Source organism: Opisthocomus hoazin, chromosome 5 (genome assembly GCF_030867145.1).
Source record: "Opisthocomus hoazin isolate bOpiHoa1 chromosome 5, bOpiHoa1.hap1, whole genome shotgun sequence".
Classification (NCBI taxonomy): Eukaryota; Metazoa; Chordata; class Aves; order Opisthocomiformes; family Opisthocomidae; genus Opisthocomus; species Opisthocomus hoazin.
In genome coordinates, this window is record NC_134418.1 from 45092590 (window position 1) to 45111148 (window position 18559).

At 37.9% G+C, this 18559-nt stretch overlaps 1 protein-coding gene across 1 annotated transcript in view; it reads right to left on the reverse strand.

Moving 5' to 3' along the window:
• The window catches only part of LOC104331061 (FRAS1-related extracellular matrix protein 2), a 104787-nt gene that overhangs the window by 40313 nt on the left and 45915 nt on the right, over window positions 1-18559 (reverse strand). Inside the window, 2 exon segments of the mRNA XM_075422096.1 lie at window positions 105-335; window positions 2889-3032. Coding sequence (XP_075278211.1) covers window positions 105-335; window positions 2889-3032 — 375 coding nt within the window.

The window sequence follows — 18559 nt, forward strand, 5'->3', positions numbered from 1 at the left end:
CAACAAAGCAAAGACAGATGAGGTATGCAGGTACTCACAGGACCTGCACATGAACAATACTGCACCTAATCACAAATTCTCAGGGAACGAGAAGTGATAGATACCATTACCAGGATCCATGATTTCAACCGTCGCTATTGCTGGAACCTCAAGGGCAGCCATATCTAGATCAGACAGAAAAATCTGGAATGTTCCAGATGCCTCTTATTCAATGTCTGCAAATATCCACACTCGCCAGACAGACGAAGCCTGTCCTGGATTGAATTGGACCTGTTTCTGAGGTTTCCCCTTTAAGTCTTTATCCTTTACTGCCGTACCATCTTTGGTTCCAATACCTGCATAAAGATTCAGAAGAATTATTCTCCATGCATTTTAATAAAATAACCACCACAAAAAATAGTTTTAAAATGTTAATCTGGCAGTTACTGACCTTCAGAAAAAAAAATAAGGATGGTTATATCACACTTCCTCTAATATTGTTGCATAGCTCATAAAAAATAAGCAATTAGAGTAGGATCCTGCCAACATTTCTGTGCATAAAGAAATGTGTTTGCATGAAAAATTTCATTGACTTCACCTGCTGGGCGCTTTAACCCTGTACAAACATCAACAAATTTACTGAGGCATGAGGCTGTTTATCAAATATGACTGAACAGAACTGTTCAACAGGCCCAATGTTCCCATCTATCTAACAATTTGTGGAACAAGTTTTCCACTTATGCCTTCAGAAAAGACGTATCAGTCTGTTAAGAAATCTATTTATGTCAATTAAGGTGTTCAAGGCTTCATTGAGGATATAATTTAGTTACCCACTTAAAAAAACTACAAACCAAACCAAAAAACGCCACTGCTCATCTCTTTCAAAGAGAAATTAATCAGTATATGTAAACATAAATACTTTGTGCTTACAGTTTCTGTTACTGCCCTGTATCCATGCTGTACTTACACGCATTTAAGATCTGTGAGTACTTTTATCACTTTCACCTGTACACTAAACAACCCCTAAAGACTTTCACATCTGTCCAAGTCTTGCTTCTGCAGATGCTCTCCTAGCTAGGTGGGTAAATCACTGGACATTTGATGTGGAATTGCAGCTCAGTGCAACAGAACAACGTTCTCAGGATTTATTGGGTCCACCACACTATGCAAATTTGCTGCTTCTTTCGTACCCCCATTTTTTCTGCCTTGAGTAACTCTAAACTGCAACACGTAGTCACACACCCATCCCCTCTGCTGGGGTATTATCCAAGCAGAATCTTTTCACTGTACGGGTTTAAAAGACTACACGTTCTCATCTTCATAAAAAATACAGAGGGTAGTTGCATAGAGATTCGAGGGCTAGAGATGAATCCATTGAATTCAAAGTTAAGCAGCAGATGAGGGTTTAACTCAAAGTAGGTTTTGTTTGCTATTCAGATCAGATGGCTTTTGCTGCAGCATGAGAAAAGGTTGATAAACCGTGAATGTTTTGAAAGAGAAAAAACAATATCCAGAAACATGAACCTACTTTACTGGAAACTCATGTGCAGGATGCTACAACTGACATAAGGATTCATTCAGCTTTTGCTACTTAATGCAGCACAAACACTCAATTTTTAAATTTTTTTCTTGATTTTTTTAAAGCAAGACCATATCATACATAAAAATATAACATAGGAAGGCACTCCAGAAAAAAGTTGTTACACATTTTTAAGCCTGCATATTTTTACAGCTAGGTTTCTTGTTTGTTTTAATCAAAGGTGCACACATAGAGGCAGAATCCAACTGTGGATGTAACGAAGCAAAGATTTGCAAGTCACCATGGGGTTTTGAAATTCATTACTGCCTTTGGGGTTCAGTCCAGCATTAGCTCAAGTATATAAGCATCTTTTTATTAAGGTTCAACACCAGCAATTATGAGTCACTTTAGCTCTCCAAGTTGAGAATGATTAATCCCTCTCAAGTAAATGGCCTAAGTGTATGCTGGAAAATCTGATGGCTAGTGAAGAGCTGCTGAAGGCTGTGGAGTAATGAAATAATTCCTAAATTATTTAATTGCCACAGTTTTTCTGTTCCACCACTGCTTAAATTTTAAATGCCTGACTTAATTAATACTCAAATAATAGCCCAATATATTTGTGTTGCACAAAGCAAATCCTGTCATAAGTGGGTTTAAATGATAAAAACCCTAAAACTTTAAACATATCTTTTTGTTGTGTTTAAATCAGGGAGAAAAAGACCTTTCTGCTCAGTGCTCCTTGAGTCGCTCCATTGGTGCAAAGATTTCTGATTCCTGTTTACTTTGCAGAGCTGTCACAACTGGGTACTCTGCTGTCCCATGAGAGCACGCTAATAACTTCAGTGTGCTCTACGCCTGCCACCTCTGCTACCAGACAACCCTTCGAGAATTTCTAGTAGCTTTCAGATTTTCTTGTTGCTCAAAGGCCAGCATAACACTGCCTTTGTAAGTGAGGAGTTGTAATTAATTTCTCCACAACTTGGCTCTGCAAGCTGAGACCAGCTACTTCAAGAACTTTTTTGTTTACCTACAGCTGAGGTTAATGTGTTTACAAAATGTATCCTCCTGCCAAAATAAACAAAGCAGAGCATCCCAATTTCTGTTTTGTTGTCTGGTAAGTGACTTCAGGAAAAAAGACACTGGGCAAACAGTAGAAGTTCATTTTATTGATTTGTTCTTACATCTACTAATATCATACTCACCTAGATTTCTGTGTGCCAGTAGTGGAAAACGAAACACATACCCACGTCTGAGCAAGAAAAATCTATACCATTGTTGTTCTCATTATTTGGCATTTATTTCGTAAACAGAGAAACAACCAATTATAGAACACCTCCCTAAAAGAGCCTTCTCTGGTGCAAGAAGCTTCAAACATTAGAAGTTTACTTACTGATAAAAGAAGTTTCTCGCGGATATCCTCTGTGTCTGATGGTCACCTCCAGATATTTCGAGTTCTCATCTACAATATAGTTCTCCTTCTCCAGTGAAATCCAAGCCCAGTTCAGTTGAAATGGCTGGCTCTTTAACACGTTCCCCCCGTGTCACAGAAAAAGTACCCTGAATACTACACATAGTTTGCAAAGCACAACTAGAATTCCCTCAGGTCGTTGCTTAACTATATTTATATCACCTCAGGACAAAGCCAGCCAGGCACAGAGGTGCATCATCGGAACCACAACGGTCTGCTCTTCCAGACCTTCCAGTGTTGACCAGCACACGTCTTCCAAGAGGCTGGAGGCTAGCTCAGGGGTCACAGCCTGTGTCTTAGCACATCAGCTCCCTAATTAAGCTACATGTTGACTCTTAAAGATTACTTTTGCAAACATTATTTCTGTCAGGAGTGGGATTAAGCTGTGAAAATAACTCTTTGGGAGGCTTTAGGTGGGTGACATTGTATTCCGCATAACTGATATTTTAACAATGCTAGTATGTGCTTATCAACATCAAACGTGAGCACAAGCTGAATTCAGTATCTTCTGGTAAATGTAGGCAACGTGTAGTATCACATAAGAAAGATAGCATATCATGAATTATCTATCGATTGATTGTGCAAAAATATTTGGAAATTGTGACTAAGCTTTGAATCTTTGCTTTCAGGAAAATAATTTCTTAAAAACGGTAGTTATTTTGTATTATAGAAATGAAAAATGAAAAAAATCTATTATGAATGTAATGCAATTTAAAATGTATAAAACCAAGAAAATGTAGATTGTAATTTTCTTCTATTTTAGAAAATTAACTCTTTAGAAGTATTCTGTAAAATTCTTAAGTGATCTGGCAAATCCCCTGTTTCCACACAACAAAGGTTATCAGATAACAACTGGTCTTGAAGCCATAAGTTTCCAGCTCATTAATTATTTTTTTCTAGAAAAATTAGGCCTTATGCTGCATGCAGTATGCTTTGCAGTACAAGATTGTAACATCTAATTTCAGAAAGTTTTCATTGCTTATAGATAATTGACAAGGAATAGACAAGATAAGAATAAACAAGAAAAAAGTTGCTTACATCAAGAATTAATAAGACTCTGTCCTCCACTTGTTTGATGATTTTCCACATAATGAACAGAAATCAACAAAAATGAGTACCTGAAATGTTTAATAAGCCTCTACTTACTGAAACAAACAATTTAATAAAACAGAAAATTGTATCCTGCTAGCATTTTGGGTTTTTTTTTGTTAAAAATTATGTTAGTTAACATTTTTCTTTTAAAATAAAAATCTAATTTTGCTCTATAATTATATACTTCTGTTACAGAAGGGTGACAACATATGATCAGCTGACTAATTCAGCAGTGGATAAAACAAGCACTGAACATTTTGGATTAGTGTCTAATTCTCTACCAATGCCCGGCTGACATCTAATCAAAATCACTACATAATTCTTATTTGCTTTAACATTGCAAAATCTTATGCTAACATTTTCTCTATGGGATTTGCCTCAGACCCTTAGTAAGTGTAAGGCCAAGTCCAGTATAGGATTCTCCTGCTAACTAGAAGCAAGTCTAGGTCGTATGTTGCAAGCAATTCCAGTAATCAGTGAGGTTACAGCTGTGTAAAACCTATGAGCCAGGAATCAATTTTAAGATGTTTTAAGTAGTTAAAACTTGGAATGAATTGCGCCTTCGATCAAAAATGCAAGTCATTCAGCAACATCGTGAAAAAAGCATTGAAGAAAATGGATTTCTGAAAAATCACCTTAGTTGCAAGCTGACATGATGGGACCAACTGCACACTTGTTTCCAATCACAAGTACTAACATCTCTGTTGTCCGCTTGCACTGCACAGCTCTCCTAAATACATAGAAAACACACAAAACACACTTATATGTGTAGGTAAATACACTATTACATATGGCTGTTTAGCAAAGACATATCCATCACTCTTCTGTTATTCTACAGATATTTTCTTATGAAAATGTCTGCTCCTACTGCCACAGCAGTTTTAGGAAGGTTAATCTGCAATATAACTGTTCCCAGACTATTTTATAATGTTGCTGAAAAACTAAAGTAAAACATTGCCCAAACTGTTATCCTTAGGTGTGTAGTACATGCAAAAAAACATGCTGTTGGGAAACACTGGGGAGGGGGGGAAGTGTATTGCATATATTCACCTATAGCATTGGCAATATCAGCACAGTGTCTATCACAGGATCTGACTGACTGCTGGAGCTGATCACATAAAGCAGCTGCCATGAATTTTTAGAAAATATCTTTTGCTTTCATCATCAGGAAAGATCAGAAAGCAAGAGAGCTAAAGACACACGTCACTTTTCAGTGGTATGTATATCACATCTAACTGAGCTCAACAGCTGGCTTTTTGTGACTCCTGCTTTAAAAAAGTGATCCTGAAAGCAGACCCAAAACACTCTGTAGGCTTAAAGTAGGCTCAAAGTAGACTCACATAATTTCCTAATACTGGGAAAATCACCGAACTTGACATCCTAGAAGATAAATGTCTGGAATGCTCTTTGATCCTGTCTTTTAATACACAAACAGCAGAACACCCATTTATACTCCTGGACAGTTTTTTCCCCTTTCCAAACAGACATCTCGTTTGGTAGGTGTACTTCCAACGGCAACGTCCCAGCCTTTGGCTGCATAAGTTCAATGAAAATCAGGATAGCTGAGGAACTTCTACTATACACAACACTAATCTGAAATTCAATGCTTGTTTACCACCTCACAAGTACTTCAGCCATTCCTTGTTTCAGAACCGGGAAAAAGCTAGAACAGGAGGTGGTTGCATTTTTAAGGTAATACATTTTGTCTAGTTTTCAAGAGGTAATAAAATGTAGTCTAAGGAATCCATTCTTTATGTTGAGGATTTAATACTTCTACTTTAAAAATAACCAACATGAGACCTTTATTCTGTAAAGCATGTTCCAAATATATACTTGAATACCTCTATATTGTAACTAAACTCCAAATTCATCAGCTTACTTGCATACGCATCAGAAGCTGTAAAATCTTGCAGCTACCCATTTCAAAATTTTTAGGAAGAATATATATGCAGGGGCAATAGCTAGGAAAAATTAAACATTCATATTAAGTATTTTACGTTTGCATTTTTCAAGAAAGAGAGAACACTAAAAAGGACAACAAATCATATCTTAAGAAGAGGCCAGTATCAAATTAGATAGTTGACAGTTCTACAATTCTGATAAACAGAGATACTCATACAAGATATTATTATTAATAAGGCCCCTAACACTTTCACTACACAGTCCATCAGCCTTTTCCTGGCCAAAAAGGGAAGCCTTCAAGGGATGTCTCATATTATCAGCTTCATAAATCTAACAAAGCCATAACTGTTTTCTTTTGTCAAAGAAAAAAAAACATGAAAACTTCCCGTTTCATAAAATAGAGCCCTCCACTTTCAGTGTTTTCCTAAAAACACTCTCCAAGTTACTACTATCTTCGTTTATTACCCCTAAACAAGGGTTGATGTCATGCCAAGCAATGTTAGATCTTGGGGAAAAAGACTAGATTAATACAAGGAGGTAAAATTTGGCCACGTGCTTAGCACATGGGTCCTGTACGCTATGAAACATACATTTTCATTCTGTAACCCCTCACAGACAGCACGAATATATATTCAGCAGTTCTAAAATAGTAAAACATAGTACATTAATAACCCCAATGGCAGGACACTTTCTTTCTTTTTGCTCTGATGAAAAGTCCATTCAACCACCATCTCAGACTTTGGTTCAGCTTGGGTGGTTGGCAGTGTTTCTATCAATTCCTTCAAGTGAAGTTATGTGTCTTTACAACAACTGCTCTGTGGATGCAAGCGTATTTGCAGTTGGCTTTAGTTTGCTGGATACCTAAAATTTACTGAAAAAGATCAGAAAGATGGAAAGCAGTTCAGTGGAATAAACAGAGAAGGAAATAAAAGGAATGAAAAGTTGGTGAAGCACAGAAAGAAGAATGAACAAAACCCCCCAGCTCAGAAGAAGAAAGTAAATATATGTATTTATGAAAGGGAATTAGTTCCAAATGTTGGAAAACTTAAAAATGGAGATGTGAGGGAGATGAAAATCTAAATTAATTTGCACTTGGCTAAAAAATTAAGGGGTGGCAGTCACAAACGGGCACTCATCCCCTACCATTCAAAAATCTTCAAAAATTCTTGGACAAGGAGCAGATATGGGGTGAGGAAATGTACAGTTTGTTGGGAATTAGGCAGTTTTTCTTTTTGCCTTTATTTTGAACAAAATTAAGGTTGTACTATGGCTCAAGCACTTATTTTTTCAAAGAAGTCATGCCCCAAGAAACTAAGGAAAAAACAGACAAAAAGGCAAAACAACACCTCCCCTGCCCCAGACATCTCGTTTTTCCCTGCATTAACATAGATGCACTTAGAAAGGGTTCTGGTCTTTTTTGTTGGCTTGTACGACAATATCAGGCTGTATTGTAAGGAGTGAATATTCTCAGTCTGGTATTTGTAATGAGCAAACATTCTGGCTCTTCTCTTTGAAGAAGAAACAAATAGAAACAAAGAGTAAGCTTTTATTTTTAAAAAATGTCAATGCAAAGTGCAGAATACATGTCAAAAGCAGCTGCTGTACAGTATCATAGTTTTCTTTAAGTCTATGCAAGTCAAAAATATGAATAATTGTAGGTATTGGAAAAGACCACTTACTATCCAAAGAGCAAAACGTAGATAACAAAAAAGTACACTTGATCATTCTGATTGCACAAATCTAAAACAGTGGTAACATGCCATAGTCAAGCCTTTTACATGGCTATTAAATCAGTATTTAATAGGTCTTTTAAAATTCAAGCCTGATTTCAGCCATCATCAAGAAATTTTGAGGTCTTAATGAATCTACATAAAGCTGCTTATACTCCAGACTTTTCTCCTGTTTGACGCGGCTGGACAGGGTGCATTAAAGGAAAAGACACACTGTTGTTCATATTTCTTTGGAGTCATTTTCATTATTTCAGCTTGTGGTGGAGGCCTGGTGTGCACAGGTTGAATTACCTTGCCTTCTGTTTTTAAATCTAGTCCAATTATGAGGATTTTGCCTTTCCGTCCTCCTGAATTCAAAGAGACCTGAAAGTTGACTAGAAGATCTGTAATTTGAGAATGATGAATGAATGCTTACAGTGAAACATCAGGCGAGCCTGTGAAGCATGAGACCAAAAGTCATATCCCATCTTTGCCTTTGCTTGCCCACCCTTCCCCACTCCCACTCAAGCACTGGAGGTTTGCAGGGTATCGTCAATATAACAAAAACTACATGCATTTTATTAAAAAAAAAAAAAATCCTGATCTGCTGCCATATTCTCAATCTGGAAAGAGCATTACTTCATTTGTGACTCCAGTGTTTTCACTCATGTTCTTTGCCTTAGTTGCTTTCCTTTGGCCTGTTTTTTGAAATGAATTAGTAATCTTTACCCAGACCCAGTCATCCTCCATCTAAATCAAGTATTGTATCCTTCTGTTAAAATTTTGTCATTTACACTATGTCTTTATAGTCTTTCTGGAAGTCACTAACTCAAGAGAAAAAATGTGCTTAAAGCCTCACAATAACATGCTTTGTTGCACTATGTGATTCTATACTAAAACTATTTATCCAGTGAAAATCATCATAACAGACTGCATCCATGCAGGTGTGGCTCACTCGAACACAAAAGCCCCGCTCCGATTTGCTGTAAGTTTTAGCATGGAGGACCATGGTTTAGCCTACGTGGCTTGGAAGGTGTTTTCCATCAACCAGGCCTTCCCAGTTCTTGGAGTTTTTCTGACATATGAACATATTGCAAGAGACAAGATGGTAAAAGCAGCTCTCAAACAAATTTACTGTTGCTCCAGAGACTGTAGATATTTTCAAGTACAGGAGTTCATGAGAAGCCGAAGAACTTTTGTTCTAGCAAAAGGGAACTTGGTATTTGCAACAAACCATCATCACTGCTTTTCTAAATAAACCAGTTTTGCTGGTAGAGGAGAGCTGCATTTAATAGTACAATTAGGAGAAAAATCAGGAGAAAAGAAGTTTTGTATCACAGGCTTGCCTAGTTTTTGTCTGGTTTTCTAACAGCCTCTAACAGTCATAGATAACTGCAGTGTAGCCATGACATGGGCTATTTAGAAACATTCCCCTTTTTAGAAGAAGATGCAAAATTTAAAATTGGAGGATTCAAGAACAGGAGATGAGGCAGTGATTAAGACAGAGCTACTGTCCAAGGATGTGCTATGAAGACACAAACACACTCCTTACCATCACCCAAGGAATTTCCAGTTGTTCCTGAAAGGAACTCCATATCATTACAGAGATACGCCAAAATTTATTAGAGGTCATCCACATATATAGTCTTACATATCCTGTTTGTTATGAGTTAAGTCTAACTCCTACTCCTCCTTTAATTTAAGAACAAATTAATCTTCTTCATGTAACCAGGCATATCAAACAACAAACTACCCTGACATCAGGCTTACGGTCCATCAAAGATATATACAAGACAGACGGGAAATAGGAGCTTGCTAGATATTATTTCACAAAAGTCTCTTTGTCTGGAAAGACTCAGAGAAAAAAAGAGAAAGAAGAGAGGAAAAAAAGACAGATGGAATAAAGGAACATCAGAATAGTAGAGTTAACAACAACAAAAATATTAAAAAACTGGAACATGCCCAGCATTTTTTTGTAATAATTACATTAAAAATTATATTCCAAGGAATCATCTTCATTCCATGTTTAGGCTAATTGCAGAAACTACCTGCCACTGTAGAAGCAGCAACATCAACCAATTCATTTAATTAGATAGTCTAAATTGTGCACTATTCAGTTTAGAAGCTATCCACACAATAAAGACTATTTTACAACAGAATTCTACCAGAGCTTCACAATAACAAACATATTAAAGAATTCCGCAAGCTATTGGAACTGATAAACCAGCCAAATGTATGCGATAAATTCCTCATGAGACATTTCCTTACCTAGTCATCGTCTTGCATATACTTATGGTCTGTCTGGGCTTTGATCCTAATCCAACCTAACACATTTGATCTAATTGAGGCTTCCTCAGTATCAGTTGTTTGAAACAGCTATCAATCCATTTGCAAGCTGTCATGTCTGATTACCTATACAAATGATTTGCCAAATCACTATAATATAATGAAGAAAAATACAGATAAGATTTTTTACAATGATCCTATTATCACAAGAATATAAGTGCCTTACAGACTCTACTATAAGCTTTTGAATGGCCAGTATGACAAACGTACTTTATGGACAGTAGTACAGTGCAGCCAAGGGAAATTAATAGAGGAAGAAACCAACCGTAAACAAAAGTCCATAGACACCTGTCTAAATTCTGGAAAGGTGCCAAGAGGTACCACAGAACATAAGATATGTTTCTTTCTTGCTTCACAGGTCTTCACTTTTACTCCCTGGTGAAATGCCTGCTCAGTCTTAAAGATCATTGCCACACGGCTATTTTGCAGACCCATAGCAAGACCAGTGGATGAGGACAGATGATGACAAAAAGGTTTCCTGAACCCTCCAGCCACCTGATGTTGGCTGAAATACCACAACAGGGTAATGACCTGGAGCCTTTCCAGGATCCTTACAGAAATCAGTATTTGTCTGACAAGGATCAGCATTACAAGAAGTGATGACTGCCTCTGTCTCCCCTTCTCTTGATTTTCTGCCCCTGTAACTCCGTGAGGAGGAAAGATCAACAGATTGACTCTATCCAGTACTCCTGCATACTCCATCCTGAACAATATATAATTTCAGTTATGCCATTACACGGTCAGTGCCAAAATGCATTACACTTCATAACTATCAAATAAAGTAGAGAGGAAAGACGTATTACCAAGTGTATCATTCTCTGTGCAAAAATAACATCATGACTGACAACACGTTTAATGCACAAAAATGCAATTATCTTATGCTAATCATAACTCAGAAGTGCAGACCTTTCATTACAAATAGAAACCCTCTACATTTTCCAAAAGGTGACTTTCCACATGTGTTTAACATGAGATAAAACTACCCATCCATAATGCAAATGGTAGCTTTACTCACAAATTATGTTATTCCCCTGAATCAATCCTCTTTTGCAACGTACTTTAATATGCTTGGCATTTCAGGTCCCTGAAAAAGTTGAGGTTTCACAGTGAGAGCTTGGAGATGATGTAAATCAAGGATTGGTGCAAGAGGTTTATGTTATAATTTGACTCTTAAGTGTTTCACCAAGAGACAACTGACTGATTCATAGTTTGAATCTGCAGGGTTCATAACCATGATGGTTATCTTGGGAAGTTACGGCCTTCATAATTCCCCGAATTACATCAACATGTCAAAGATAGGTAACACAGCTTATACTATAGGCAGTCATTAGGGAAGGCTCCTTACAGTGCTGTAACAGGTAGAGGCTGAGGCTGAACAAACGTACCTTTGAGAACTGAGAAAGAGCTTTGCCACCTGGGAATGATAAGAATATATTATTCATTTCTTATATGGAAACACAAAGAAATGTCAGAAAATTCTATAACATCAGGACAAGCAGCTCCCTAACTTCAGAGATATTTCATTCCTAAATAAGGCTGATGTGATTTCTGCTGACCTGTGGAGCCCTTTCCTGCATAACAAAGTGAAATGCACACTGGTTGAGAAGGGCACAAGCCAGAGGAACGGACAGCAACATGGCTGACCTTGGAAAGTTCAGTCTCATCAGTGGTGCCAGTAAAGCTCAAATGACATGTGAGAAGTCAAATACCTTAAGAAGTATTTTCCTGGTCACAGCATTGGAAGTAGAAAATCCTGCACTCTTCCTCCCCATATCAGCAATGAACACCCAGCTGGGCCAAGCCAGTGCAGGCCCTGCCTTAGGAAGGGCACAATGGCTCTTCACTTTGTCTACATGGAAGATGCAGCTAACAAGGGAGAATCTGGGACCACCTTCAAGCTCAGGAAGTGTGGGCTAGATGAGTGGACAGTGAGGTGGATTGAGAACTGGCTGAATGGCAGAGCTCTGAGGGTCGTCATCACTGGCACAGAGTCTAGTTGGAGGCCGGTAACTAGTGGTGTCCCCCAGGGGTCTGTACTTGGCCCAGTCTTGTTCAATTTATGCATCAATGACCTGGATGAAGAGACAGAGTGTACCCTCAGCAAGTTTGCTGATGACACAAAATTGGGAGGAGTAGTGGATACACCAGAAGGCTGTGCTACCTTTCAGCATGACCTAGACAGGCTGGAGAGTTGGGCACAGAGGAATGTGATGAAGTTCAACAAGGGCAAGTGCAGGGTCCTGCACCTGGGGAGGAACAACCCCATGCACCAGTACAGGCTTGGGGTGGACCTGCTGCAGAGCAGCTCTGTGGAGAGGGACCTGGGTGTCTTGGTGGATGACAAGTTCACCATGAGCCAGCAGTGTGCCCTGGCTGCCAAGAAGGCCTGGGGTGCATTAAGAAGAGTGTGGCCAGCAGGTCGAGGGAGGTTCTCCTTCCCCTCTACTATGTCCTAGTGAGGCCCCATCTGGAGTACTGTGTCCAGTTCTGGGCTCCCCACTTCAAGAAAGATGAGGAGCTACCGGAGAGTCCAGCGGAGGGCTACAAGGATGGTGAGGGGGCTGGAGCATCTCTCCTATGAGGAAAGGCTGAGGGAGCTGGGCTTGTTTAGCCTGAAGAAGAGAAGGCTGAGAGGGGTTCTTATGAATGCCTATAAACATCATAAGGGTGGGTGTCAGGAGGATGGGGCCAGACTCTTTTCAGTGGTGCCCAGCGACAGGACAAGGGGCAATGGGCACAGACTGAAGCACAGGAAGTTCTGTCTGAACATGAGGAAGAACTTCTTCCCTCTGAGGGTGACAGAGCACTGGAACAGGCTGCCCAGAGAGGTTGTGGAGTCTCCCTCTCTGGAGATATTCAAGACCCGCCTGGACACGGTCCTGTGCAGCCTGCTCCAGGTGACCCTGCTTTGGCAGGGAGGGTGGACTAGGTGATCCACAGAGGTCCCTTCCAACCCCCACGATTCTGTGATTCAGCAGGATGAGTGCTATGAATGCAGCAGCTGTGCCCCTCATGAGTTCTGGAGACTCAGAGACTTGCCTCTTGGGACACAACCCCCTTATACCCTCCTTTGGAAGATACTGCTTTGGAGCAATGTCTGGTCTGCATATTCTGTCCATTAAAGTACCTTCATTTAATTTTTCACAGGTGAATAACAATACTGAGATGCATTTTCTAGTGTTTCAGCATAGCTGACTTCTAAGAACTGATAACGGGCTGAAATAAATGGAAAATATTAGACTTGGATATCAAAGCAGTTCATACTGAGAGGCTCTGGGCTGGTACCAACAATGAACTTCAACGAAATTTAGGTGAAACTAGGTGACAAGTTTGCAACTGGTTGCTATTTCAATTTCCATTTTGTATAATTCAGCTTGACTTCCAAACATCAGAAAATTAATCCCATAGTATCGTAAAAACATTTTGAGTACTATAGCAGATACACGTTGAACAGAACAAATAAATTTGTATTACGTTTGAGACAAATATATTGTATCAAAGTTGTTTATATGCTCTTTTTACTTGCCCTAACTTCTGGATAGCAACAGAAAGGAACAACCACACCTTCCTAAATGTATCACACATGTAAATAGCATGATTGATACCCAATAGAAAAGCATGTAAAAATACATTTTTAAGTTACTTAGCTCTATGGTTTTTATAAATACCTTCTGGATTCAGATTTTGCGCTTCGAAACTACACTTCAATTCCTAATTGCCCATCTATGTATTCAGATGATTCACCAGATGTTAAGGGAATCACAGAGGAATCTCCGCCCCTCTAATTACAAGAGGTTAAACTAGGAGCCATCTTGTACACACATTTAATCCTCATGCGTAAAATTCCCATCACTGACAACACTTATGGAACACAAATATTTTCCTTATAATAATACTTTAAAGAAAATTACCTGCTTATGCTGTCAAAGACATTAGAAAGACAAATCCCAGGCCCATGTGAACCCTTTACACAGAGACAGTAGTTGAATTTATTTTTGCAGAGGTTAGTGATACATAACATAGGAAAAAAAAAGAATGAGGTAAAGACGAATTGCTAAAAGACACATAGAAGAAAAAAAATCTGAGATTTAAAAGAACCAGAGCAGGATAGAAGGCTGCTCAAGGCATGTCAGGTCTTCAGAAAGAACATTGTGGGCCATCAAGTCATCAATTTCAGCAGCACTAGAAACTGACATCCTTTAACTAAGTATATCCTGTTCCGAAAAACAATCCTCTTTAAGTGACAGATTTGAGAAATATTTACTCAGTATTTTGGTGGGAACTGAAATCCAATATTAACAAAGCTGTCAGGTAAGCAGACAAAATGAAACTAACTTTATCTACTGTCTAAAAAGTTGACCTACATCAGTTCTTCTAAAAAGAAATATATTATCATGCCACCCAGGAAGAACTTATCTGCTGCCACACATTCACAATACAACATCAGCTGACTGGGGTAACTGTGTTTTGCTTTAGTTTCCGTTCAAGTTCTGTTAGTGTTTTGAAGCAATGACAAATATGTCAAGTGTCTGATACATAAAAACCTTCCTGATGTTTTAAATATCTCATAACAGCAGATAGAATACATCAGAGAGTAAAACATGTGCATGCCTATTTACCCATATACTTTCACGAAAAACCCAGAGAATCCTATTATCTCATGTTATATTTACAACAAAACATCTATGGAACACATGATCTCATTGGTAACAGGAAAGGAAGGCAAATGCATAAATATAATTAAGAGAAAAAAAGATGGTCTAAAAATAGATTAATTTCAACAGTAAGTCATAAAAGTTCCTACATTTCTATTGATGTTTCCTTTTAAATCTTTCAGGCTAAAATTGTCAAATTAAGATGTAAACATATTGAGACATGAAGAAACTCTAATCAGTGTCCACAGACAACTTGCAAAAGACAGCCATCTCTCAAATTCCTCCTTTCATATGATTTTCCTTCTTTCTCACTCCTGTGCCCTCTCACGTTCTTTTAAAATTTATCTTATGGCTTAAAGGGCAGAGAAAAAGCCTTGCAGTAAAAATGAGAACTAAGAAAAATTATGGTTTGATGCAGGCAAGGTATTCTGGATTTGATATGGTAGAAGAAAAGGAAGATTTTGCTTTAATGTTTTTATCATTCTTCATGAACCCTTCTACTGCAAGCACTCAACCAACCAACCAATGAAAAGAATAAAACAGACCAGTTGAATTTTCTGTAGGAACTGCCAAATTAGTCAAGCCCATCAAATGAGCATGATGGGGGAAAACAGGTAGATCAGAAGGTTTGGACTCTTGGGCAAGTTATGGCAGTAACATGTGAGAGCTGATCTGTAATAACTCTGTGTACATGCTCTTAGACTGCAAAAAACGGGCAAAAAAAGAAAGATTACCATAGTCCAGTTTCCTTGAGTTTATGTAGGTATTCAGAGAAACACAAGGAGAGCATATGAACCCATGATACTCTTGAAGCCATGCCTTAAACAAGTGTTAAGAACTGTTTTCAGTAGGACTGTATTTGTAGAACCCACATCCTTCTTTTATTTTTGGGTAGCCATCAGAAAGTAATCTACTTATGAAGTCTGAAGCTCTAATAATCTCTATGATAGTTGTACAAAAAGTACAGAAATTGAGCCAACATTTTGCTTGACACAGTGATGCTATATAAACTGGCAACAATGTATTAACTGGAAAGAACTAGCAATGAAATTTTAATCCAGTATTTTGTTTTCTCTCAAAAGTATATGAAAAATCTTCTCTTACAGTTTGTAATTGCTTTCCCATTGTTACCCAGATGCAAGAAAGTAGGAATGTATACTTATTTTACCTCCTGTCAGTAGGACACAGAAGCAAAAACATGAAGACAAACAAAATGTTTGCATAAAATTCAACTCCAAAAATTTGCTTACCTATAGTAAATTTGCATACACTGTAGTGAAAAATTGTCTCGAAAGACTGAATTAGTCCATGATGATTTAAACCACATCAAACAAAAAATTCCTTCAGATTTCCTATGAAAAATTTAAAAAGAGGAAAACAAACATTCTCTAGTCCACTCTGTTTAATTCACATCAACATTAATAATTTTTATAACAAGGTGCCAAGACTCTAAAAAAGTACTCTGTGGAAACAAAGTTTAATTTACCTACTAAAAGAAAAATCAAACCACACAAATCAATGTTACTAAGTCTTTTGCTGCTACTACTATTTAATCACATCCTTAATATGTACAGTTTGATGCTCTTTACTTGCACACCTTATCCAAGAACATGCCACCATGGTAGGTGACACCTTACATTCACCAACCAAGCAACTCTCCAGCTGCTTTGCACCATCTGAGCAACTTTGGGTAGATGGAAGCAGCTTACTGAGGACCTGTGCTGTTGCTCAGGTTTAGAAAAGGTTACAGTCTATGAGGCCTAATCAAAGCTCACTGGATTTTTTTGAAAGATATCCATTGACTTCAACAAGTTTTTTTATCAGTCTCCTAGATGAGAAGGAACATGAAGACAGACAGGAAAAAAAGTGAAGGATTAAAATAAAATTGTAAATAATATTGTACAGCAAAAACATAGCTTTATTTTTTTGAAGTATACTTAAAAATTTAAGCACATACCATTCATTGGATTCTTTATCATTAGGTTAAATGAAAAGAAGACTTGTGTGTTGCTCAGAGACAGCAGTTACATCTATGTAGAGTTGACTGGAAGGGCCACTGAGCTACTATAGGTGATAAAAGTATTTGCTAAGGAAGCAGGAAAAACAGGTTTTTTTTTTTTTTTAGTCTGCTTACAGAAAGTACAAGAGAGATTACTGTGGCTTTCAAAGGGCAAGATGTAGGTGTCAGTGTAGTTACTATATAAAGAAGGCAACTTTTTTTTTTTAAGAAGAATTCATTTTATCCTAAGCTTTAGTCCAGTGAAAAGATACCAGCAAGGAATTATTTAATACATGTGATTTTGAAAAGTTAACACAGAGTTCCCTCTACTCTTTTTTGCATGATTAAAAACAAGTAGTCAGCCAAGAAATCTTCTGTGTATAAAGAAACGTGCCTTAAACCTTGCCAATTTCCTGTGCATTTGTTGTTTAGTTTTTCTGTACTGTACTCTTAAGACTTTCTTCAATGAATACAGTCCCCTTTCCTATTAACATATGTCTTTACAGGGGTATATGTTGGCATTAATGTTTAAATATGGTATTTAAACAAGCAGGAAAAAGTTTTTGACAAATGAAATAGTAGCGCTCAGAAGCTGTTCTCGGTGTGTGCCTTTAAACATGCATAATAGGGCAGTCAGATGAAGACCAATGAAGGCAAAAGCATAGTTGCCCTGCTTGCCCCAACAATTCTCAGGCACTATGAGAACGGAGTTGTGCAGCAGATCCCAGCTACTTAACAAATTTGAGATTCAACACTATTCACTATGTTCAGTGCAAACTCTCTAGAGGAATTTTAGTTTTATTTGAATCCCAGCATGTAACACTGGGACAACCACTGCACTGACAAGAAAATAGTGTGAAAAAGGCTGTAAAAATCCCTTTCTCTCCTTTTAAGTTCCTTCAGTATGCTCAAATAATAATGAACTTTAATAATAATATTTCACAGTTCAGCTTTCACCATTAAGGTTTTAATAGTTTTTAGTGGAATATCAAAGATCACACTCCAAAATTAATCTGAACTCAGATATAACTGCACATGTGTGGATCTCCAGCTAAAGCATATCGGACTTTCAAGAAAAGTCAGGAAAAAAAAATCCTAAAAGTCTGTTATACTATTTGAATCTAGCAAACTTCGGGGACTGAAAAGTAATTTATGAACAGCCATAATATTGGCCAAAACTCCCTCCCAGCAGACATCTTCTAAAGTAGGTCTTGTTGTGACATTGATAATGAATAGGTTCTGCATGAGAGAATTTTCAGGATTTAGAGAGCCCTGGTTTTAATCTCATACACACTGGTACAATGCTAGAATTACTTTTTTTAGCACCCATTTTTTTTAAATTAACAGTTCAGTCACAGTCAAATCTCATCTAAACCCTAGGCCTCACATGCTGTTATTATTAAAATAAACAATAGTCAGTGGAGTAGTACCAATGATAACTGTAAATGTAACAAATGTAACGTGGGGAATGTTATCACTTCAGGTGGTTGAAACAAGTCTTGGATCTTTGTGAATAATTCGGATGGTTGCAAAACAAGGGACTCCTGAATAATCCCTTTAGGCGCCTGGGCCTTGGGAGAACAGGTATGCAAACTACAGAGATAAGGAGGCTGCAGGATAATCTGAAGACCCCTGCTGAGAGACGCCAAACAAACATGTGCGATGGACATTACCATATATTAATGAATTCTCGGAAAAGCCATTACTATGATAAACATTTCTTGGAAATGTAATGAATATGTATGTTAACATAGCATAAATACCTAGTAACTGTGTCTCTTCGGTGCACACGTTTGGAGGAGATATCCCCTGTGTGCCCGGCGCCGTAATAAAGAATACCTGCTTAATAGTCTGCCGACTATTGAGTCTTCAATTCCGGCTTTTCACGGC